Source organism: Bos javanicus, chromosome 15, assembly GCF_032452875.1.
Source record: "Bos javanicus breed banteng chromosome 15, ARS-OSU_banteng_1.0, whole genome shotgun sequence".
Taxonomy (NCBI): domain Eukaryota; kingdom Metazoa; phylum Chordata; class Mammalia; order Artiodactyla; family Bovidae; genus Bos; species Bos javanicus.
In genome coordinates, this window is record NC_083882.1 from 54,626,219 (window position 1) to 54,651,459 (window position 25,241).

General features: G+C 50.7%; 1 protein-coding gene across 7 annotated transcripts in view; it reads left to right on the plus strand.

The window, feature by feature from the left end:
* The window catches only part of SLCO2B1 (solute carrier organic anion transporter family member 2B1), a 156,020-nt gene extending 135,801 nt beyond the window's left edge, over nucleotides 1-20,219 (plus strand). For all 7 annotated transcript variants that reach the window (XM_061380856.1, XM_061380859.1, XM_061380861.1 and 4 more), the window contains exons 8-14: nucleotides 3,845-3,947; nucleotides 8,138-8,495; nucleotides 10,702-10,867; nucleotides 15,521-15,684; nucleotides 16,833-16,897; nucleotides 17,242-17,362; nucleotides 18,371-20,219. In XM_061380856.1, coding sequence (XP_061236840.1) covers nucleotides 3,845-3,947; nucleotides 8,138-8,495; nucleotides 10,702-10,867; nucleotides 15,521-15,684; nucleotides 16,833-16,897; nucleotides 17,242-17,362; nucleotides 18,371-18,551 — 1,158 coding nt within the window. In that variant the 3' untranslated portion in view covers nucleotides 18,552-20,219. The remainder of the gene's footprint in view (nucleotides 1-3,844; nucleotides 3,948-8,137; nucleotides 8,496-10,701; nucleotides 10,868-15,520; nucleotides 15,685-16,832; nucleotides 16,898-17,241; nucleotides 17,363-18,370) is intronic.
* Nucleotides 20,220-25,241: the final 5,022 nt, after the last annotated feature.

Here is a 25,241-nt window from a genome sequence, read left to right on the forward strand (position 1 = left end):
TTGTTATTTAGTTGCTAAGTCATGTCCCACTCTTTGTGACTCCATGGACTGCCACTTGCCCAGGCTCCTCTGTCCATGGAATTTCCCAGGCAAGAATACTGGAGTGGGTTGCCTTTTCCTTCTCCAGGGGATCTTCCTGACCCAGAGATCAAACCCTGTATTGGCAGGCGCATATTTTACTGCTGAGCCATCTGGGAAGCCCAAATGGTCTAGTAGCCACATTCAAAAGTAAAAGAAATTAATTTTAATAAAATATTTTCTTTAATCTGCTATATTTAAAACATTTCCATTTTACCATAAGTATAAAAAACTAATTGTGAGATATTTTCCATTCGTTTTTTTCATACTGAGTCTTTGAAATGCAATGTGTACTTTACACTCTGGCCCATCTCAGTTTGGACTAGTCACAGTTCCAGTGCTCAGTGGCCACATGAAGCTGGTGGCTGGTGTGTTAGACAGCACAGCTCTGAGACGCAAATGAATAACAGACCCACAGTGCCTCATCCAGAAAAATAAGACTCAGATTTCAGGCCCCTTCACATCCTCCCACAATGGTGCTTTCTAATTCTGCCAGCCCTGCACCAGATCTCTGATTCACAGGCTTGGTGGATCAGATGTGTGTTTTTAACTCAGGCAGGCTTAAGCTAAATCTTAGTTCTGTCCCGTGCTAGTTGGGTGATGTTGTGCAAGTTACTGTCGACTGGAAAAAAAAAAAAGCACAACGCAAGAGTTGTGAGTTAAGTTTTATTTGGAGCAAAAGGAGGACTATAGCCTGGGAGACAGCATCTCAGATAGCTTCAAGCTTCCTGCCAACACAATAGCATCTCCTGTTGATGTTCTCGCATTTCTTCCAAGAGCCTGGTGTTGCCTGTACCCACTGCCCGTTGGAGCCATCTCTTGCACTCCTTCTTTCCATAGATGTTCCTCAGATGCCACCATTTGGCTCCAGGCCTCGTGCTAGGCACCAGGGTTTCAACAGGGAAGGAGGTAAACGTGGTCCCTGCTCTTGCAGAGCTCAGAGGAGAGACACCGAACAAGGTTTGACTCAGACTCTAAGTGTCTATAAGGTAGATTATTCCTGGTTTCCTCTGAAAATCAACTTAACTTCTACTCTGAAGGCCCATCCTGCTGGCTCAGCAGGAAAGTCAACCTCAGCCTTTCTCAGGGCTCTCCCACCAAGGTAAAGCAAATGTCCTAAGGTCTTACAGGATATCCAGGCACCAGGGAGGTCCCATCCTCACCACCACTGCACCCCCAGCAGGCATCAGCCTCAATTCCCCATGGCCCATGTGGTCCCCCTTAACCTGTTTGGGGCTGAGGAGCTCCATGTGGGTGGGAACATGGGAACTCAGCCTCTTTCAGTCAGTCTGCAGCCTGCCCCTTTGAAGTGAACTGCTTCTTTGGGCACTGTCACAGAGGCTATGTGGCTTTCTGCTGCTTAGGGAACCCACAGACTGCTCAGGGGCCTCCCTCTCACCTCACTCTCCACAACTCTCAGTGTAATCTCAATGGAGTCAGGCTTTGGAAACAAAAGCCAGAAGGGAGAGAATCTTGCAGCCATGACTTTTTGCCCTGCCACAAACCTCCCCTGAGGTCAGAGAATCCAGAGCCCAGTACCTGCTGGGATAGAAGTAGAGAGGAGGAAGGGAGAAGCCCACAGGGGAACAAACACACTTGAACTGATTTTGGAATAAATTTCCTTACCCGGGCGAGTCTAGGCTTAAGCCAGTCAACACCTGGAAGCAAGGTGGAGGAGGCTTGGAACAGGGCACTCCTGGCGTGGGAGCCCTCATGGAGGTTCTAAAATGTGGGGAAATCCCACATTTGCTCCTTAGCAAAAAGGATGGGCAACAAAAGAGAAGGTGTTATATACCAGCCAGAGGATGAAGCTTACAGGGGGCTCACAGAGGCTTTATGGGGAGAAAAGAGGCAGAACTGAGACCCCAGATGGACTCTCCAGCCCAACCCACCCTTCCCCAGGGTGGACAGCACTCCAGACCAGGGGAAGCCAGCTTGTGCTAGCATGGTCCTAGTTATGGGGAGCTCACTTCCTCCCAAGACAGCCTTGTCCAAACTGCTTGTCACACTGGGCTTCAGTCTTCTTCCATGGAACTTGTTGCTTCTAATCCTCGTCTCAGACTGCACATAAAAACGTAGTAAAATCAGGACTTCCCTGGTGGTACAGTGGATAAGAATCCACCCTCCAATGAAGGGACACGGGTTCGATGCAAGGTCCGGAAGATTCCACATGCCACGGAGCAACTAAGCCTGTGTGCCACAACTACTCAGCCCATGAGCTGCAACTGCTGAAGTTCATGCTCCTAGAGCCTGTGCTCTACAACAAGAGAAACCACTGCAACGAAAAACCCAAGCGCTACAATGAAGAGTGGCCCCTGTTCTCCACAACTCAAGAAAGCCAGGGCACAACAACGAAGACTCAGTGCAACCAAAAAAATAAATTAAAAAAAAAAATTTTTTTTAATGCAGTAAAATCAGACTTCACTAGATCACTTATATTTGAATGACCCTGTGCCAGTAGCAACTTCTCTAAGACTTAGTTACTCATATAAAGATGTGCACAGTAATAGTACCTGTATGAAAGCATTGTTGTATTAGAGCAGGGCGGGTAGACAACGCAGCACTCAGTGCTGGGTCGCTCAGAGCATTGGTTCCCTCCTGCCTTTAGGGTGAACTGACCAAATGCACACAGGCCCTGGAGTCAAGCCATCTGGATTCAGGTCCTAGCCAGACCACTTACTAGCTGTGTGACCGGGCAAATTACTTCATCTCTCTGTGTCCCAGTTTTATTCCCCTGAAAAACAGGGATTATACTGTTCTTAAGAAAGTTGCTGTGGGGTTTCAATGAGTTAACAGTCTTGTCATTGAAACAGCACTGGGGTGATAGTAAGTGCTTAATAACCATTAACCGTTATTTAACATTTTATCCTTCCCTCCTTGGTGCAGTCAGAAGACTGCAGTTGTATCACCCCAATCTCTTTTCTGGGATTGAAGACCTTTTTCTCAGGAGTTGCACAGAAGCCATCCTTTCCCACATGGCAGAGCACACCCCAGGGTAGCTGTGAGCTTCCTCGCAGTGTGGTCCAGGGGCTGAGCAATCCCCTCTGGCTGTGGTCTGACTCCTCCAAGAGGATAAGGGGGCTGTTGCCTCTTGCCTCCCCCAACCCAGATCCCTTCCTGTTGCTGCAGACAGGATGGAACAGGACAAGCCCTGGAGGCACCTGCTCGTGGTGACTCTCTGAGTGATGGCAGCCATGAGTGATATAAAACTCAAGATAGTGCGGTGATAACCTTTTATAGAAGCTGGTGATGCTGCTGGTTGTGGTGAAGACAGTGGTGGGGATAACAATGACGGGAGAGACAGTGATAACGACATTAGTGGTTCTGATAATGACGTTGTTGCTGGTGATGTGAAGGGTCAAGTGACAGGATGATGGCAGTGATTGTGAGATTGTGCAGGTGCTTGGTGACCTTCCCAGAGACAACAACAATAGTAAGGCCAATCTTGGTTGTTCATTGGTGGTGAAATTGGTGATATGAACAGGGGTGATATTTAAGATGATGAAAATAATGACGGTGGTGGTTGCAGGAACTTTGGGTATTATGATGTTAATAATGGTGATGACAAAGTTCAGCCGTTGGAATTTCATCCACTTTTCAAAAACCACTTGCTAAGTATCTACGGGGCCAAGAACAAATGGGACGCTGCTGGCAGTGACAGACCCCTCGTCCTCTCCTCCCCCAGAGCTCCCTTCCCTCGCCCACAGCACTTCTGAGCAGAATGTTGGGCATCTAATTGACTGCCCACGGCCGTGTGTCTTCCCAGGGTGAGGATTCCTCTTCTGAGCAGAGCCCTGCAGACTCCCCAGAGAAGAAAGACAACCTAGCTCAGATTGCCCCAGACCTGACTGTGATCCAGTTTATCAAAGGTAAGTGAGCTGAGGCCAGAGGTGGGGCCAGAGGGGCAGGTGAGACTGTACAGAACCCAGCCCCCTGTCTGCCTTTCTTGATTCATCTTCCATATCTACAGGCCCCTCATAAGCACCATACATTTCTTGTAAGACTTTGCTCATAGGATCCCTTTTGCCTAGAACATCATTTTTTATCACTATCTATTAAAAGCTTCCTTGTACCTCTAAGTCAAGCCATTCTCTCCATCCCTCAGCCTGGCTCTCCCTGCTGTCAGCTCTCTGAACTCTCAGGGCTCCTGTATCAGCTCAGATCTGTGCTGTCCAACCCTTCTACCAAACAGTGAGCTCCTGAGGGTCTGGCTTGTGATGGCTCATCTGTGACCCTTTTTCTCCTCCCACTACAGAGCCTGCAAACAGGAGGCTCTCAGTAATTTTTTTTTTTTTTATTAAAGTCTTTGGCTGTAGTATGGGTGAAAGGAACTCTGGGCTGAAGTCCAGAAATCTAGACTTTCATCTTGGGTCCTTGCTCCTCCTCTCTGGGCCTCAGTTTCTCCATCTGTACAGTGAGGAGTGAAATCCATGTCACTCTGACCCTGAGACTTTGAGCTAAATTGATCAGTAACCAGGGTCCATGCTGTGGCCACGTCATCCTATCTAAAGAGTCTGATCCTGCAAACCCAGAGCCTGCTGTGCATCAGGATCTTGTAGGGCACAGGATGGCAACTCAGAAGAAGGGGTGGTTTAGAGGCCCACCCCTGGCACTGCCCAGTGTACGATCTTTTAGAAGTTACTTTCATCCCCTAACCAGAGTTTCCTCATCTAAAAGACTGGGTCAGTAATCCTTGCTCTGCCTCTCTCAAGGACTGTTAGGAGACTCAAATGGGATGATAAATGGAAGGTCCTTTACATACTATTAAAAAACTATGCTTATATAAGGTACAATTATTTTTTCAATTATCATTTCTGCCCTGCTGTTATTATTCTGACCATATCTCAGGACAGTAAATTGAGTGGCCTGTGGTTTAGGAGGGTGATAACCACAGGGTTTGCTTAAACCACCCCCCATCCCCAAGGACTTTTGCATTAAGAAGTTAATTAGGGGAGAGTTTCTTGGGGAACGTTTCCTAGGATTTGATGTTGGGGTACTAGTAATCTAGCCCCTGGTGTCCTCAGATTTGATATTAGGATATCAGCCACCTATCCCCTGGTGCCCTAGGATTTGATGTTAGGGTACCAGTAGCCTGGTTGTCCTCTATTCCTAGGGAAAGAAATGCCTGGAACCTGTGAGGCTGGACCTAGAAGCAGGGGCTTAGACTGCCTAACCTGAGGTCACCCTCAGCTGCTGGAAGGCCCCAGTGCCCTGCTCCATGGAAGAGCCTATTAATCATTGCTTTGGCGTCAGCCCTGAAGAAAGCTGAGGCCAGTCGCAGAAATTGGATCCTAGAGTGGGTGTCCTGGGCCAGATTATCTCTGATGGTTTCAAGCTCCTACATGATCCTAGGAGAGACCAAGACAGGGTTGGCACAGGCTGGCTTCTCGGCTTCCTGCTGAGCTCCAGGGAGGCCAGTCTGATCCTAAGGTTTGGCCTTGACAACCTGGGACTGGGAGAGGGAGAGGCAGAGAGAAGAATCAACATAGTCTTTCAGCTGCTGGAATCCTAAATTCTTAGAAGAAGACAGCCTCTGAGCTAAGGAAAGGCCATCTGATGGGGGAGACATAGTCCCTGAGCTGGGAGAGGCGCTGTTTGGTGGGGAGACTAAGTCCCTGTCTGATAGAGGATACCTAGTCCCTGAATGGGACTTCAGGGGAGAACTTGCCTTGGCTAATGGAGGAGACCTGCTTCTGTGCTGGAGGAGGTTCTCCTGTCTGATAAGGGAGACACAGTCTCTAAGTGGTGAGAAGCCCTGGCTTGTCCAAGGGGAGGAGACATTGTGATGAGCCAAGGGAAGCACCTGTCTAGCTAAAGTCTCTGAGCTAGAGACAGCCCTGGAATTCCCCTTCAGGTATCCCTTATCTAAGCTATAGGCATAACCCTGCCCTCCAGAAATTTTCCATCTGTCCTAGGGACAATTGAAGATGATGAAGGGAGATAGAGAATAGAAAGGAACTGCACTGCATTGATCAGCCCAGGAGAATGGGATGGAAGCAATCCATGAGATGGAGCCCTCCCTCTGAAGTCAGGCATCCAGAGGCCTAGGAATGTAGGCTGGGGTGGGAGTTGGGGCACAGAGGGGAAATGACCCTGACACCAGGAGTCAGGAAACCCCCAGCAACTCCTGGCCTGATTCAGACCTTCCTAGATGAACTTGGGCCAGTCCCTGCCCCACTCCTGGCCCTACCTGTACCATGAGGTTACATGTATGTCTTGGACCAAGCCCAGGCTACTCCTGGCCAGGGCAGTTCAAGGAGGGAGGAAATGGAGCAGCTGGCTGGGGTGAACGCCCGGTGTCACATCTTCCCCACTCCAAGTGCCGGCTGGATGTGCTGCGTGTGTGGCCAGGGACTCGGACAGGAGGAGGCCTGGGACATGAAGGAGGGGGAATTCCACAGCCCCAGCTCTCCCAGCTACACCCTGCCTAGACTCTTTGTTTTTATTCTCTGGCGCCCAAGGAGAAGTGTTCTTGGCCAGGCCAGGGTGCTAGGGAATCAGCTGGCTTGGCTCTCCCCATGCTCTGAAGACAAACAGAAACTTCCCATGACAGGGACACTGGCCCTGCTGCTGCAGGAACAGAAGGGACCCCCCACCCCAGATTCAGCCCAGAGGAGCCCATGTCCATCTCTCCCCTCAGCCCAGCCTGGCAAGTAGTTTGCGTCTCTGATGCCTCTTTTCTTTTTTCTTTTTCAATAAATAGTGTTTATTATTTTAGATATAATCCTGTAGAATGACCTATTGGTATGAATCAGGATTTTTTTTCCTTTTTTTTTTTTTTTTGGCCACTATGCTGCATGCAGGATCTTAGTTCCCTGACCAGGGATCGAATACATGCCCCCTGCAATGGAAATGTGGTGTCTTAACCACTGAACCTCCAGGGAAGTCCCTGATACCCTGATGCCTCTTCTTAGAAAGGCCTTTTCTCCTGTCTCCTTCACGCCTTGTGTCTCTAACTTCATCTTGCCTTCTGAGGGCAGAAACATGTCTTTCTCTTCTGTTGTCAGTGGAGAGAGGTCACACAAAGCCTTCTTGGGCATCACCTTGGGTGGCCCAGCTGATGAAGGCCCTGAAGCCCAGACCTTGGGACTGACTCAATGTGTCGACTTGCAGTGAGGATATCTGTACATAGGCATTGGTTTAGGAGGTGACAGGAGAGGGGAGAGCCATCCCTTCTGTTCTTGGCTCTGGGCTTTTGCCCTGACTTCTCCCCTGGAGGACTCCCCCACTCCAAATCCTCCCCTTCTTCAGGCCCTGCCTCTGCCTCCAGTAAGCTGCCAAGCACCAGGCCTGCTCAGTTTTCACCTTCTCTGAAGATTTTAGTTTCCACCCTAACATTTTGCTGTTTGATCACCTTGAGTCTGTATGTGCACTCACTTTCTCATTCATTCTATAAATATTTATTGAGTGCCTACTATAGCCTGGGCTCTGGAGATTCAGCAATTGACATAATAGATAAAAATCCCTGCTCTGATGATGCTTACATTCTGACTGGGTGACAATAAAATGGTTAAATGAGTGAAGTGTTTACTATGTAAGGTAAAGTGCTGTGGAGAAACATAAACTAGGAATGGGGAAATCAAGGCAGTGGGTGCTGTCCCATGTTGGAGACACAGAAGGGAAGACAGAGGCCTGGGTTACCTTGGAAAGAGCTATTGCAGGACAGGCTAGAAAGGACTGAGTGGGGGGAATGAGATGGACAGTGGAACAGAGGAAATGAGATGGATAATAGAAGAGAAGAAATGAGATGGGACTAGCTGAATGAGAATCAAACAGGATAATTTAGAAGCAGACTACATGGAATTGCATCTTGAGTGGAAATGAATTGGAAAGAAATGTAGTTGATTAAAATGCAGTCTAACTCAATGGAATGAAATGCAACCAAACTTCAAAGATGAAACAGAAGTAAATGGAATGTCATGGGATGAAACTCAATGCAATAGAATTAAATGGGACGAGACAGGATGGAAGACACGGAACAAGCTGAACAGGGCAGGATGGGATGGAAACGTGTGGCATGGCCAGCCCACCCTGACCGTCCCCCCGCTCACCCCGACAGTCTTCCCCAGGGTGCTGCTGAGGACGCTGCGCCACCCCATCTTTCTGCTGGTGGTCCTGTCCCAGGTGTGCATGTCATCCATGGCGGCGGGCATGGCCACCTTCCTGCCCAAGTTCCTGGAGCGCCAGTTCTCCGTCACAGCGTCCTACGCCAACCTGCTCATAGGCTGCCTCACCATCCCGCTGGCCATCGTGGGCATCGTGGTCGGGGGCATCCTGGTCAAGCGCCTCCGCCTGGGCCCTGTGCACTGTGGCACCCTCTGCCTGCTGAGTGCACTGTGCTGCCTGGTCCTCAGCACCCCCCTCTTCTTCATGGGCTGCTCTTCCCATCAGATTGCAGGCATCAGCCACCAGCCTGGGTGAGTATGTTTGAGAGCCGGTGAGCATAAGCTGGAGGAGGGTGCCAGGGGCATAGGAGGGGGGTGGCCCAGAAAAGGCCAAATCAGTGGAGTAGCCCCCACCTCACATCTCCCCACCTCTCCCTGCTTGGCTCGCTGTGAGCAGTGGGACTTCTCCCTCGAAGGCTCAGTGAAGGTGTCAGTCACCACCAGGTAGGGGTGGAACTTGTGGGCAGGACAGCTCAGGTCTGGGAAGGGCTGGAGGCTGAGGCAGGGCATGGCACATGTAAGAAGGCCCTTCTCAGGAACGCTGCCCAGGGGACATATGCCCTGGGAGGGAGTTGGACTGGAGACCTTGGAGATTCTTGGTCCTTAGAGACTGGGAGCTAAAATTCTGTTGTCCTGTGACCCTAAAGTACCAGTCTTTTTCCCCAGATGTGAGGGGCAGCACCTCTACCCTCCAGGAGGAAAGCCTCTGATACCTCTCCCTTCCCCTTCTGCCCCCTAAACTCCGTGGACACAGACTCTCTCCCCTTGGGAACCATCTTGGAGAGGATGTTGGAAGTTCCATTGATGCCTCTTCTCCAGAATGATTGCATTTTTCCTGGGAAGCCACAACAGGCTCAGGCTGGCACAACACCCAGCTAACATCCCCCAACGTGCTCTGTTCACTCCTCCCCTTGGCGTCTCCTCCCTCCATCCCCGTGCCAACTCTCCACACCTGGGGCTCCTTCTGTGTGGCTGTGGGCGAGGCTCAGTGCAGATATGCTCAGCTCTTGCCCACCCTGTCCCAGGTCCCAGCTCGTCGACCTCTCCCCTCTTTCCTCATCCCTTCTCTTCTCCAAGGTCTGAAGAGCCTCCTTCCGGGCATGGAAGAGGGGCTTCAACCAGGCCCTCATGAAGCCTCTGGTCAGAGGAGGGAGCCAGGCCCTTTTAATCATTTTTAGATTAAAAAGTAAATGAATATTTTACCACAGTTTTTATTTTTAAAGCAAATGGGGAAAAGTCAGCCTACCTCACAGGCCCCATTTGTCTCTTCTTCTGAAGTCTCTCACCTTGACCCGACATTTCATCTGACCCAGATTCTCCTCTATATTCTTGCAATTTACTCACTGAGCTTTGGGTTCTAATTCATTGAAGAAGCCTTTAGGGACCAACTGAACAAATTGAGAATTTCTCATACTCCATCATGGGCTTCCCTTGTGGCTCAGCTGGTAAAGAATCAGCCTGCATTGTGGGAGCCCCGGGTTAGGAACATCCCCTGGAGAAGGGAAAGTCTATCCACTCCAGTATTCTGGCCTGGAGAATTCCATGGATTGTATAGTCCATGGGATCGCGAGGAGTTGGACACGACTGAGCGACTTTCACTTTCACTCTCATATTCCATCATAACTAATGGTATCCGCAGCTGCCAAGAACTGAGGATCTTCCATGCGCTCAGACGCTCCCATATTCCATCTCACTGAACCCTTGTGGGATCTCCGGGAGAAGTCCTACCATTATCCCCATTTCACAGATGATGATAGCAAGGAATCCCCTCCCTTCTGATCTCCTGTCCCCGTGTGCCTGGCCCTGGCCAGAGTAGAGCAGGGGATCTCCTGAGACTTGGGAACAGACCCTCAAAGGGAGTCAGATGGAACCAAGACATGCCCTGGGCAGTGAACAGGGGAGTGAGAGTGAGAGGGAGGTCGTGAGACTGCAGGATGGCAATAGGGAGAGGGAATCCGCAGAGGTGGCAGAGACACTGAGGCCAGAGAGAGGCAGGAACAGGTGGGAGACCTCACGGCTACTCAGGTACCCTGACCGGACCCCACGCCTATAGTTCTAATTTTATCAGAAAAGGAAGCAATCCAGCTCATCGAGATAAAGGTACTTTTCATCTGAGACTAAATTCTGGGAAGAATTTATCTTATGTCCCCTAAAAAGAGGGTCACTGAGGAACAGAGATGGTCACAGAAGCAGCTCAATGACTTGTATGATCTTGGGGCTGAAAGGGGTCTCGGAGCCTCTGGCCCACACCATGCTTCCCATTTCTCCTGTTGGAGGCCTCTTGCAGCTTCCTTGGTGAGGGGCTCACCACTGCATGTCACAGAACAACTCTGACGGTAGAAACCTCTGTGCAGAGCTGAAATCTGACCGTGGCTCTCAGGGGAGGTTGCAGGAGCGAAGTAGCCTGGCCTGAGGGAGGGAGAACCAGACCAACCATGCCGGCCTTCTCTCCCACCAGCGCCCAGCCTGGCCTGGAGCTATTTCCAGGCTGCATGGAGTCCTGTTCCTGTCCCTCAGACGACTTTAACCCTGTCTGTGACTCCAGCTCCCGTGTGGAATACATCACGCCCTGCCATGCAGGCTGCAGAAGCCGGGTAGTCCAGGAGGCTCCAGACAAAAGCCAGGTGGGTCAGGCCTCCGGCTGCCCCCCGCCTCTCATAGGTTCTGCTCTCTCTGTCTCTGTGTGCCTGTCACACCCTCCACCTCTGAATATCCTCATTCTCTGGCTCTTCTGTTTATCAGCTGTCTTCTCCTTCTGTTGGCAGATACAGAATATTATTCTTTCAATAAGTCTTCATTGCCAGTCTTGTGCCAGGGCCCCGAGTGCAGAGGTGAATCAGATCTGGTCCCAGCTGTCCAGGCAGGGGAGGTGTGAAGGAAGTAACTCAGGAATTCCAGGGGTCGTGACAGACAGAAGCGGTCCCCACAAGGACAATCAATGATGGAAGGAGATGTAGCCCACCTGGGAGGGTCCCAGAAGGCTTCATGGGATGTGGCATTTGTGCTGGATCTTCAAGGGTGAGCAGGCAAACTAGGGAAGGCTTTCCCGGCAGGGAGGGCCCAGCACACGGCATGTAGGCACGCATACACACATATGCACATACAGTTAGAGCAGAAGCCTAGGATTTCATGGAGGGAAAGCAAGGCTCAGACAAGGAAGAGCCTCGAATAGGGAAGGGCCATGAGTAGAGACTTTATCTGGAGAGCAGTGGGGAGACTTGGATGGGTTTTGAGCAGGGGAGGTCAGACCTGTGTTTGATCACATTTGAGGCCATAGTGTGGAGGAAGGTGAGTAGAATGCAGACCAGGAGGCAGGGAGGTGAGGGGGAGGCTGGAGCAATGAGCCCATTCCATTAGTCAATCACTCAGTCAACAAACCTTTGTGGAGCCCCACCTTTGCGCCAGGTCCTGTGCTGGGGGCTAAGGACAGACCCAGAGCCAAGGGGCCCTGCTCTCAAGGAGCTCCCAGGGGTGGGGTGTTGGGGAGAGGGGGGAGGAGTGGGCAGCATAACCAACGGCAGTGCATTCTATGGGAACCTGAGAAAGATCACCAGGACCAGTGGCTCCTCCCCTGCTCTCTCCTCATTGCGCCCGAAGGACAAATGGGGACAATACTCACCTTCCTCGGGTCCCCAGGCTGGAATATAGTGTGTGTGCGTGGTGGGACGGGTAGTGTCAGGCTGGTTGTTATGACAATACCTCCCTCTCTCCAGAGTCCCACCCACATCATGCAGAAACCCTGCTGGGCAGCAGCCTCTAAGCCCAAGACCCCAGTGGAGAGGGACCTGGGCCTCACAGGCTGGCATGGAGGGAAGCACCTGGTTGATGGTACTTCAGAAGCCAGCCGGGCGCCTCCCGAGCTATGTATAGTTTGCATTTGGAATAGTCACAATCAAAGCCTTTTCAAGAGTCCTAGCACTCACTGTCCTGACCTTGTTTGATCTCCCTGAGACCCTTTCTAGAGGTCCCCAGGCCCTGGCGGCTGGGGCAGGATCCTGGAGGTGACTGTGAACTCCTGCAGATATGGGGCTGTGAGCACTGAGGCCAGGCTATCTGGTTCAGACCCCTGCTCTGCTTCCAGCTGGCTCTGTTACCTTCAGCAAATGGTTTAATCTGTGCCTCAGTTTCCTGCTCTGCGAAGTGGGGGTGAGAGTATTGAGTGCCTGCTATACACCAGGCACTGTACAGAATTCTTCATCTAGATATATTTATTAAGTGAAGAGCCATATGACATGATCCATGAGAAGCACTCAGCCTGAGAAATTTTACGGATGCGGTGATACACATTTCTGTCATGCCCATTATACAGATGGGAAATGGAGGCCCAGGAAAGGACAAGGCATTGCCCAAAGTTTTAATGCCAGAGCTAGTACTAGAACCAAGGGCTGTGGCCTCCGAGCCCAGCTCCCTCTCCAGAGCGCCCTCAGAGGTGGTGTTAGGCATGGCATTTGGGGGAGGGTGCAGCTGAGTCCTGGTTGACACTCAGAAACTGTCACATGGGCCTGGAATTGTTTCTCTTTTTAAAATTGATTGATTGATTGATTTTTGGTTGTGCTGGGTCTTTGGTGCTGCACACGGGCTTTCTCTAGTCGCAGCGTGCAGCTTTCTCATTACAGTGGCCTCTCTTGTTGCAGAGCACAGGCTCTAGAGTGCGTGGGCTTCTGTAGCTGTGGCACCAGACACACCGTGGCATGTGGAATCCTCCTGGACCAGGGGTCACTCTGGACTGCCAGGGCAGTCCTGGAATTGTCCCTTGATGAGCCTGCCTCCTCAGGCCGACTTGAGCTCCTCGGCCCAGGGATGAGTCAGTCAGTGTCCATCACAGCTGCATTCAGTAACCATTTATGAATGAGTAAAGGACCAGAGGAAAAACGGAGATGTGGATGGCTGGCAGCATCGGGCTCAGGGGCTGGGGCCCTAGGGGATGAGACTCAGAAGCAGCTGGAGAGACTGAAGCCATTCATAAGAAGAACTTCCTGCCGTGGAGCTAGATGATTATGAATAAAGGGCTGGGAAAACCCCAAGAGAAAGGATTGTAGCTTTTTCATCCCTCCCAGCAGCGTTCTGCCTCTCAGAACAGGATTGTTCACGTCCGGTAACCTGGCCTTGGTATATTTCTCCACTTACCTGTCCCTCTATTGTATCTCCAACCCAGTGAGTTGCTCAGTGTAGTGAAGGTCCAAATGGTGTGTGCTCAGGGGGGCCCATATATGGCCAGCATAGCCTTGTCGTGCAATGGATGGAACACCCAGTCACCCAAGCTGGAATCCTAGGTCTCCAATCTCTCCTCTCTCTGTTTCTGTGTGTGTGTGTGTGTCTCACCTTGCCCTAATTCCACCTCCTAAATACAGGGTTGGCCAAAAGTTTCGTTCAGGTTTTCCCATATGATGTATGTTTGGAAAACACCCGAATGAACATTCTGGCCAAAGCAGTATCTCTCGAATCAGAACCCGTTTCTCTATCCCACTCTCCCTCCCTCCTGCCTCTTCACCTGCCTCCTGGGTCAGGTCCACCCTCGAATCAGCAGAGCAGCTTGTGTGCTATCAGGCCTTGTCTCTCCCATGCTTAAAGTCTCCCTGTGGCTCTGGGCATCCACGTCACGGCTTCCCAGCCCTTTCCACACTAGGAAGAGTCTACAGCTGCCACAGCTGGAGGTGAAAGGCCCAGAGGGTTCTCTCTGACCGGAGCTCACCAGGTCATCCCGAGGGCCGCTGGCATCCCTGCTCACCTGTCTCTTGGCCGAGCCCAAGGGCCTCTGGGACACACTGGTTGGGAAACTGATCTACAGGGCAGAGGAGCAATGCCAGGTCTTCTTGGCTCAGCTTTGCCCCCTTCAGGCGCCTGAGGTGGTATAGACCAATTCTGAAAGACCTGGGGCTTTTCCAGGCCACCTGGGGGTGGGAATGAAGGATGGAATCAAATGCTCCCCACACCAGCCTGAGGACACTTCCTTGCACTTTAGAAAGCGGTATGCTTTTCCTCATTCTTCAGCCTTTGGTGGGGTCCCAGTTTTCCAGGAGTCTCCTATTTGGCTTTTCACCTGGCTGGAGGGAGGGCCAGGGCTCGTCCTCTGGCCCTGCAGCCCCCAAACCCCGGAAAGCTGTGTTCCATCGCACAGGGTTCTGCAAACACCCTGCCAACCAAAACCTGTGTCAGGACTCTGCTCGCCTCCCTGGGTTCGCCTCACTTAGTTCTGAACCTGAGGAGTTTTTCCTTTTTTCCAGCCTATGGATACTTTCAGAACATTGCTTTCAATGTTTTATCAAGTGTTTTAAATCACTCAGCAGGATGGCTGACAGGGCACCTGGCCCACCCTCTTCTGGAGACAGCAGTCGGTTCCCTTTTGTGTCCAAGGCTCTTCACAGTGTGGCCCCAGCACACAGCGTCCCCGCACCCCGGGGGCCTCCCCTCTGCCCTCACATACATGCAAGGAAAGATGTTCTGGCTTCTTTCATGCTACTGTAATTTTACATTTGGCACTCCTTCTACTCAAGTTTTCCTCTTGGCGAACTCCTATTCATTCCTCAAGACCCAAACCCAACACCTCTCTTTGGTGAAGCCTTCCTTGGTCCTCCCTTACCTGCTGATCCAAGACTCCCCCTGTGATGTCTGCCTCTCTCTCCATCCTGGACTTGAATCTCTCCTTGAGAATCCACTCTAGCATCCAGTGCCCGGGAAGACCTCAGGAAGGCAGAAAGGGGGACATAAACTGGAAAATCTCAGTTCCTTTCCCCCAAATACTCTTTGCTGCTTTAGTGTTTGTACAGACCATCAGGAATTTCAAACATTCTGACATTGCCAGGTGAAAAAAATGAGTGAGCGTATGTGGTGTGTGAGTGTGTATAAGTGCATGAGCATGTGTGTGGGGTGTGAGTGTCAGTATGTGTGAAGGTATGTGTGTGTACAGGTAGTGAGTGTGTGATTAAATGTATGTGTGTGAGAGTGTGAGCACATACACGTGCATGTGTGTGTCTGTGTGCTGTGTTGGGGGTGACTCTCTTCTGGTTCTTTCTCCCTTTTCTCTTCTCCATGCCGCCCTCTCCCCATAGCCTCAGCCCACCTGTGTGCAGACAGCCTGTGTCCAGATACTGTCTGGCGCTCAAGCAATCCTGACTCAGCCAGTGGGTCAGAAGTCCCAGCATCCAGCCAGCTCTGCCCCAGTTTGCTGTCGTTGGTGTCCGTGGCTCTCTCACACGCCTCCCGGAGCCTCGTGCCCTTGGCCAGCTGCTTGTCCTTAGAGGTTCCTGAAGGCTCTTCTCCCCTCCTCCCCACCCTAGGTCTTCTACACCAACTGCAGCTGCGTGGCGGGGGGCGGCCCCGTGCCAGCCGGCTCCTGCGACTCGGCCTGCGGCCACCTGGTGCTTCCCTTCATGATCCTGGTCAGCCTGGGTGCTGCGCTGGCGAGTGTCACCCACACACCCTCCTTCATGCTCATCCTAAGGTGAAAGCAGGGGAGTGCCTGAACTGGGGGACACCAAGAGGTCCTTAACCACAGGCGGGACAGAGAATCCGGAGGGAGGGGTTTGAGGAAGCCGGTGTCCTGGGCCCCTGCAGCAGATCAGGCTGTCATACCATCATCCTCATGGCAACTGCTGAGATGAAGTTTTCTCCCCATCTTATAGATAGGAGAACTGAAGCTCAGAGAAAGTCAGGAGCAAGTGTTGAGGGGATTAAGTGCCCACTGGGGACCCAGCCTGTGCTGTGCATTCCCTCTTGGTCCAAGATCTTCCTAGCCATTGTCCTGAGGATACCTGCTGGGACCGACAAATTGTCGCTTGAGGCCAGAGTCAGCACCTCCTGAGGTGGGGGCTGGAATAAGAGGACCTCAGAGCAGGATATTTCCAAATTTTCATTATGCTGGGATTATGTTATTCCCTATTTCTTTTCTAGAAAATTAGAAGAGGGATGCCTTACAATATTAGAAGGCATGTAGATCCATAAATCAGGCTGGCTGCAAGAGCGAAAATAGAAGAATCAGATGCCCCAGCAGGCAGCCTAAGAGGAGTTAATGCAGTCAGTCTGCTGCACAAATTCTGACTCCTAACACCCATCAGCTGTGGGATCTTGGCCAAGTCATTCAACTTGTCTAAATATCTGTCAGTCTCTTTATCTGTAAAATGGGCATAATGCTATAGCTACAATATGGCGGTGACATGGGGAGGGGGGCACACTAGAGAATAACTGAGCCATAGCGAGCACTCTGGGATTACTAAGAAGAGGAGCCAGTGGTCACCAGGGCCACCCAGGCTGAGGTATCTTAGTGATCAGGGAAGTTAAACCATGTGTCTGACTGCCCAGCTCCAAGTTTTGCCAAGTGTAGAAGGAAGGGGAGAATTTGGTGGGAGCAGGGGGTGGGAAGAGAGGGGTGCCGTGACGCACAGGTAGGTCAGCATAGGGCCCTGATGGTCAGTGGGTATAGTAGGACCAGGCTCTGTAGGTTGAAGGGAGTGTGGAGCCTGTGCCCTACCCACCAAGGACCTCAGACTGGGGGCAGGCTGATGTTGGGTGGTGGGAGAGAGGGGGATGGTGAGAAGCCCTTGAAGGCTGGAGCCCTCTCAATCCTCATGTGATTCTTTCCCTGCTTGTTAGGGGAGTGAAGAAAGAAGACAAGACTCTGGCTGTGGGGATCCAGTTCATGCTCATGAGAGTTTTGGGTAAAGAACGTGCTGGGGACCACTGGTCCAGATACCGGCTATGTGCCAGGCCTGGGGGGCACAGGGATGAGTGGGAACCAGTCCCTGACCTTAGGCTTCACCGGTCCACGGGGCTCCAAATCTGACCTAGGTACCCTGGACGTGGGTGCGCAAGCAGCTAAAGAGCCCATCAGGGAAATGGCATCCAATACGAGGGTGAGGGGTGGGCTTGAAGGCTGAGGACTTAATGGGCCAAGAGGCTCCCAGTGGCTCAGAGCCCCAGTGGTTCAGTGCCAGGGACGGGGCGGGGTGAGGGGTACAGGGATGCCAAGGTTCCACTGTCCCCTGAGCACCTCCTCCTTCAGCCTGGATGCCCAGCCCCGTGATCCACGGCAGTGCCATCGACACCACCTGTGTGTACTGGGCCCATAGCTGCGGGCGTCAGGCCGTCTGCCGCTACTATGACCATGACCTCCTTCGAAACCGGTAAGACCTGGTAGTCAATTGCCAGGGGGCTATAGGGAAACTGCTAAAAATATTCTTGGGGTCCCATCAGGGAGGGGAGGTCTGCTGACACCCACCTGCAAAGTGACACGGGCTCTCTCCAGTGCTAATCCCCAGGCCTGCCAGCTAGATATTGTCTCCCCTTTGGATGGATGAAGATAATGAGATTTAAGTAAGTGGCCCAAAGTCATACAGCTGATAACTAGCAAAGGTGGGCTGAGTGAGGGGAGACTAAGGGAAGTCAAGCAGTGGTGAGAAAGACAGGAAGTTGGCATGGAGTAGGAAGATGGCTCTATCTAGGACACCGGAGGCCTAGGATCCAGGCCCAGCTCTGTCTCCCTCATTGTGAGACCTACCTTTTTTGGGACTCAGTCTTCCCATCTGTATAATGGGGAGCCCAAAGGAGCCTGAAGGCAGAGAGGCTACTGGCCCTGAGTACAATGGACAGTTAAGGAGAGGGACTTACTAGCAGATCTGGAAGCAGGGAGCTGTTTACTTCCAGCTCTGAGGAGTGCATGGTTCCAGGAGGGCTTCCTAGAGGAGGAAAACTCAAAGAAGAGGGGTGAATTAGAGAAGCAGGAATCCTCTTGTGGCAGGCGAGGTGATCCAGAGTTGCAACTAACAGGCTCCTTGAGCCCTTAGAAAGACCTAGAGCGAGGCAGGGCCAGCCTAGGCCACGAGGCAGTCAGGGCAGGACAGAGGAGATGCCCAGGCTTCTCCCCCAACCCAGGGCTCCCTTTCCAGATCCTTTCCCACCTTCCAAGGAAGGACTCCCATGAGGATCAACTTCAGGAGTTCCCCTGCCTCCCCAGCCAAAGCCATGGTGACAGGGTCCACTGCCCTGAGGCTGGAGGCCTCTCCCTGACAAGGCCTCAATGTCTCCACTGCATAATGGGTGATGATTGTTGACCCGACTCTGCTCCCAGCCCCAGCATATCCAGGCTTTGAATGGGGAGGTCCTGAGTTCAAGGGTTCCTCACTCTTTCCCAGGTTCATCGGCCTCCAGTTCTTCTTCAAGACAGGCTCCCTGGCCTGCTTTGCCTTGATTTTGGCCATCTTAAGGCAGCAGGACAAAGAAGAGAGGACCAAGGCGACCATACCCAACCCTGGCCTGCAGCAGCAGCTGTTAGCATCAGAGGCAAAGAAGGAGCCTGAGGAATCCAGAGTGTGAGCTGTCCCAGGGCCCCAGCCTAGCCAAGAGCAGCAGCCACGGCGAGTACCTCCTCAGGGCCCTTTGCCTGGAATTGGGTATTGGGAACCCTGTTTTCCAATTGTGAGTCTTCCGCTAACTTGTGTGGCTTCGAGCAAGCCATTGACCCTCTCTGGGCCTGTGTTTGTTCATCTGAGCCAAAGAGTTCTTTGGGGGTTTGTTGTGTTGACCCCTCCTGGAGCATGAGGGTCTTCCGCCTTTCTCCCTCAGCCACATAGGCTGACCTGAACACAGACTTTCTTGGGTGGAAGGACCGCATATCTTCCCCCCAGGGCCCTAGGATGGAGAAGTGGACAATTGTAGGCCAGGCTCCCCCACACACTGGGGTCCTGGCCCCTCTCTGCTGCTCACCTGGAGCCTCAGCCTCCATCTGAGCCTTAGCCTCCATCTTGGTCAGATGGAAATGAACTTGTCAGCTTTCAGGCGTCTTCCAGCTTGGACCATCTATGTGGCCTGGACATCCAACTCAGGAGTCTCCTCCCCAGCCCCACTCAGCCTGAACGTGGGGCCAGTACAGCCTCTATTGAGATGTGTCTATTTGGCGCCCCCTGGAGGCAGAGTCATGAGCATTGGCGAGACACTCAGGACATCCAGGCTATGCAGGGCCTTCAGAAACCTGGTGAAGGCCGCAGGGGCCTTGGCTGAGCATGGAGCCTCCTCTCTGGACTCAGGAAATCCCAGCGCTTGCCCTCAAGGTGTCAGAGTCCGGCTGAGGCCTATTCTCTGCCTGGTGGTGAGGGGGATCCAGGCCCCACTCTCGGGCATTTTCTAATTTCGAAGACCAAACCCACTCATCATAGACTCTCTGGTATCCATGTATTGCCAAGATTTCATATGTTTGACGTGGGCCCACCACTGTGACTTCTGTGACGAGAATCTTAATTTCACCATTTCCTCCCCAGTGCCTGATTCAGTGTGTCAGCTGGGATTGTGTAGACAATGTCTCCTTCTGTGACACCCACATATTGGGGTGACATCTGGTTCTCGGTGATGCCTGGGTTGGCGTAAGAACCTGTTCTTTGTGATGCCCAGCCCTGTGATCCGGGAACAGTAATGCCTGATTCTGTGTAATAAGTGGGTCTGTGGGCTGCTTGGGTCTGAACAAACGCCCTTGTCTGTGTCAGGCCTTGTCTGGTTTTCTGGCCAGGTCTTATCTGGCTTGATTATCTTCCTGGGAAAGGGAGAGAATTTCCCAACCTGCTCCCAGCCCGTTCTGTCACCACCCATACCCAACCTTGGGAGACAGGAGACAGGGAGTCATCAGCAGGAACTTCCCCAGCCCAGGTGCAGCCCTGTGCTGAGGGCCAAGGGAGAAGCTGGGGGTTTAGCCAGAAGCTCTTGCCTTCTGTGCAGCTCTCAGTGGCAGGGCTTTGGGGCTATTCTATATGAAAGAAGAGGGAGATACAAACTTTCTAATTCCCATTTTTATTCTACCTTTGACAGCTTTAAATGTTTAACAAATATCTGAGCCTGTATTTTTTCAATGCCAGAAATTTAAAAGTCTCATCCAACAAGATGAGGCTGTTTCTATGTTCATATTCCGCCTCCTTCCCTCTTGTTTCCCACGTTTTGCAGAAATAATCTGGAATCATAAATATAGCTTATCAATAAATTTGTTCTTGCATAGTGTCTCTTCTATTACAGAAATCTTTCTCACAAACTGCATTACAGCTTGCAACCACATTATTTCCAGTTATTTAGATTTAAGTTTTACTGGATTCATTGCTTACCATTATTTCTTGTATATTACATCTTCCCCTCCCGGTATAGTCTGGTCTCATTTTCTTTGGCTGGGCTACTTCCTCTAGTAACATTTTCAGAAGTGGAATAAGGTCACAAGGCTTTCCAAGTCCTTACCTGCCCAAATAGTCATTCACGTTTTACAGAAGAGGAAATGGTTCACAAAGGATAAGCAACTTGACCAAGATTACACAAAGTAAATGCTGGAGCCAGGATTAGACTTCAATTTTGTGAGAACTGGAGCTTATACAATTTGGGAAATTCTCTTTAAGCAGAAGAATACAAAATTAGGAAGAAGGTGAATATTTACTTAGAATTTAAAAAGAAGTCAAAACAATGTATCTCACAATTCAGAAAAATAGCCTAAGATTTTTTACTGTCTGCTGTGCATACTTCCAAATTTTCCAAAATTTCCCCCCTAATGATTGGAAATATTTTCAACAGACTAGCTTCTGGTTCTGTAGATTTCAAACCTGTTTCTCCCCTATTGTCCATATACTTCCAGGGCAAGGCAGCAGAAAACACACTCATGTCACCAGATGACCTCTGAATATGACACTTTGATGTCACAATGCCAAATGAGTTGGACTGTGGATAGGAAGATTCCTAGAAGCCATTCTCTATACAGAGGTAGCTAGCAATGATTTATCTCTTCATGGAGGTGATTGATAACCACATAAATATATTCCAACGAGCCCAAATTAAATTGATCTCCAACTCCACTCCCCCTTAGCCATATTCCAGAAATGCCCATGCCAACGACCTTACATAAAGGGAAGATGGGATACAAGGGAAGTTGGAGTGGAAAGAACTGGCAATCTTGATCCATTGTGGTGAAAGTGTCAACCTTTGCAAATTTCCCGAGAACTTGACAACAGGGATATATTGCAGAAGCCTCTCCCTGGGCCTGAGTAGAGGCCCTGATGCTCAAGCAGCCTTAGCTTCATGCTGAGTCCACCTCTGGGTTGAGCTGAGATTCAAAGAAGTTGAGGTGCTTAAAATCATCCAAGCTGGTCAGGATGAGGCGACTCCAGAAGTAAATCGCAAGAGACACGTGTGGCTGAGAGCCAGGGGTGGAACAGCTAAGGGCCAGCGGACTTCCCAGATACAGGGAGCAGCCCTCTTCCCTGACAAGGCTTCTGGCCAATGAAAAGCCATGAGCAGTTGCACCTGTTAGCTCCCTTTCTTCTCACCCTGTCCCTGGGAGTTGGAGGAGAAGGTATATAGTCTCCTGCTAGATTCTATGGGGGTAAAACCAGCTGAGAACAGCACTGGAACCAGATTGGACATCCTGATTCCTGGCCTGGAGTTCCTTTGGGCCACAGACCCATCCTGAGAAACTGCAGGGCAGGCAGATCGCCCTCAGAAGCCATGATTGGAGCACAAGTAAACAAGGAGCAAGAACCTACGGTACTCTTGCCATTCTTTGGATGTGTTGAATTCTTTCCCCCTAGAACCTCTACATGTGCTCTTCCCTCTATCCATCTGGCCTTGTTCACATCCCACTCCATTGTTAGTCTCAGTCTTGCTTCATGAAGTCCTGCCCAAACTTCCAGTTCAAAGGCCACCACCTCCAGGGACACAGCATCATATAAGCAACAGGAGTGGGTGACTGTACCACCTTAGGGAATCAGATAAAAGATATAGATGCCCCATTAAAGATGCACACAGACTTATACACAATTGTGCATCTGATTTCAGAGGTTGGGGATCATCTAAAGCCTGGCTGTAGCCCTCCAGTGGAGTAGAGAAAGAAGAACAGAATTTTAGAGTCAGTTCAAATCTGGACTCTGCCACTGACTAATGGTGTGACCCTGAGCACGATTTAACTTCTCTGCCTCTGAGTTTCTTCACCTGTAAAGTGAGGTTGATTATTCCTACTTCCTGTACCCTAAAAAACTATGAAGACAAAATAATGATAATATACGCATTCACAGACAGTACCCCTGATGACCAATGTTTGTAAGTTTCCCCCCACTTCTCCTGTCCCTGAAAGAATTTAGGGAGCACACAGGAGTTTGAGAGGACAGTGAAGACAGAAGGAGGGGGTGCCACTGGGGGGAGACACGTTCCCTCTGCCCAGCCCTGGCTGCTGCTCTGCCTGTCGCCTAATCTCTCTTCCCCTGTCAGCCAGGGCTCAGCCAGCCCAGCCTTATCTCTCCCCACAGCCAGCCTAGGACAGCTTTTCTCAACTAGATTTACATTTTTATTGATTTTCTTTCTCCCTTCGAACAGTCCCAGCAGTCCCTTCCTTCTGCTTCCCCTTTTGCTATAAAATGGGCTAATGCTGGAAACAGTTCTGGCACTGGCCAAGAAGTGATAGGTCAAGGATGGATCCACTGACCATTCATTCATTCATTTATTTAACCACCCAACCAACCAGCAGTTTATATGGCTGCTCTACACCCCTATCCTGGCCCTGCTGGGGATGCTGCCTTGGGGCCAGGATGGGAAACTCCCAGTATAAGCAGATAAGCTGACAAATAGTAACAAAAGCATGAGTAGTCATTTCGGAGAGGGGAGAAGGGCATGGTATGGAGTCTCCCTGGAGCCACCATGGAAGGCTTCCCAGAAAAGGTTAAGTCAGAGCTGGCCTTGAAGATTAGGTAGGAAATCCCCAGGTAGAGGATATGTGAATGGGCATGAGAAGCAGTGGGAAGAGCAAAGATAGGAAGGAATAAGAGAGCAAGGTGTGGGCTTCCCTGGTGGCTCAGGGGTAAAGAATCCAACTGCCAATGCAGGTGACACAGGTTCCACCCCTGGTCTGGGAAGATCCCACATGCCTCAGAGCAACTAAGCCCATGCGCCACACCGACTGAGCTTGTGCTCTAGAGGAGGTGAGCCACAACTGAGTCCATGTGCCGCAACTGCTGAAGCCCGTGCACCTAGAGCCTGTACTCTGCAACAAAAGCAGCCCGCGGACTGAAACAAAGAGTAGCCCCTGCTCCCAGCAACTAGAGAAAAGCCCATGAAGCAGTGAAGACCCGGCACAACATAAATAAATAAAAATCACATTAAAAAAAAGAGAGAGAGAAAGAGCAAAGTGTGTCTGAGATACGGTACAAGAGTGATGTGGTTGGGATGTACTACATGTGCAGGGCCATCAGGAGAGAGAGGAGAGCTGAAGCTGGAAATACCTGTGGGGACCAAGCCTTGATTTCCAGCTGAAGGCTTTGGATGTCTTCCTGAGGGCAAAGAGGAGCCCTTGAAGCACTGATTGATGGATCAGTCAATTGACTGGTTATTTTAAGCAGAGAGTGACATGACAAGATTTGTGCTTTAGGAAGACTGCAGGCTGCACCATGGGGGCTTTGAATGGAAACAAGAAGCTGGATGCCAAGAGCTCAGGCAGGAGACTGGTGTTCTAGTGAAGAGGAGATGTAGGAAGCCTTGAACCAGGTCGACAGCAGCATCCTAGAAGTTTGGACGTCTAAGATGAGTCTTAAAAGATGAGTAGGAACATACCAGGTGGAGAAGTTGGGGACAGTGTCCAGGGAGAAGAAACTACACAGATAAAAGCTCAAAATACAGACAGTTCCTGTCAAGCTTGGGAAATTTCCACTAGTTCAGCAGGACTACAGTGTAGTCCAAGAGAGAGATCATGGTGAGGGATTATGCTGGAGCAGTTGGTTGGGACCCTCAATTGCTCTCAGTATTCTCTGTCTTCTGAACCTAGAGTCAGGTGGAAGAAAAGAGGGAGCACTGGCCTTGTGTACAGAGGTGACCTTGTGGGGCTGTCTCCCCTGCAGACTGTGAGAGCCTCTCCATGATCACAGCACTACACAGCATTACATTTTACAAAGTCCCTTCACAATGATTCTCAGAGCTGCCTGGTGAGGAATGTAGAACAAAAACTATTATCTCCACACAATGGCTAGAGAAACTGAGGCAGGAACTTGTCCGAGGTTGCTCAGGTATCCCCCTCTTAAACCCCAGTGTTTTTTCTAATAAACATACTTGTCCCTGACTCACACACAGCAGATGTAGTAGCTGCTAACTGATGTGACTGGAACCTTCACCTTGAAGGTGGAGACATTCCAGCTGGGAAAACAGAACCAAGTTCCCTCTGCTTTGGAATCCAATAGACATGAGGACAAATGCCAGCTCGTCACTTTCCAGGTGTGGGAAGTCAACTGCATTCATCTCAGCCTTGGTTTTCTCATCAGAAAATTGGGAGAAAAAAATCCTATGTTTCAAAGAGTTGTGATGAGGGTTTAATGTGATAATGTAGCACTGTAGCAGTTAACAATTGCTGAGTAACAAATTATCCCCAAACTTAGCAGCTTAAAACAACAAATGTTTATTATCTCACACAATTTCTGAAAGAGGAAATAGCAACCCACTCCAGTGTTCTTGCCTAGAAAATTCCATGGTCAGAGGAGCCTAGCAGGCTATAGTCCATGGGGTTACAAAGAGTCAGATAGGACTGAGTGACTGAGCACAGCACAACATCCAATTTCTGAGGATCAAGAATTCAGAATTGAGAGATTCTGGCTCAGAATGTCTCATGGGGTTGCAGTTGAGTGTCAGCCAGGGGTGAGGTCATCAGAAGGCTCAACCAGGATCGGAAGATCCACTTCCAAGCTCCCTCTGTGATTATTGTCAGGTCTCCATTCTTTTCTGGCAGTTGGTCAAAAATTTCAGTTCCATTTTACACAAGAGGCTCCATGAGACTGCTCATGACCAGGGGGCTAACTTTCACTAAATGAATGAGCCAAGAAAGAGAATCTACTAAGATGGAAGCACAGTACCCTTTATAATCTAATCTTGGAAATGGCATACCATTACTTTTATCATACTCTTTTGGTCACACAGACTAAACTTGGCATGGCGTGGGACAGGAACACACACCGGTGTGGATACCAGGAGGAGTGTGGATCTTTGGGAGCTGTTGGAAACAAGCTACCACAA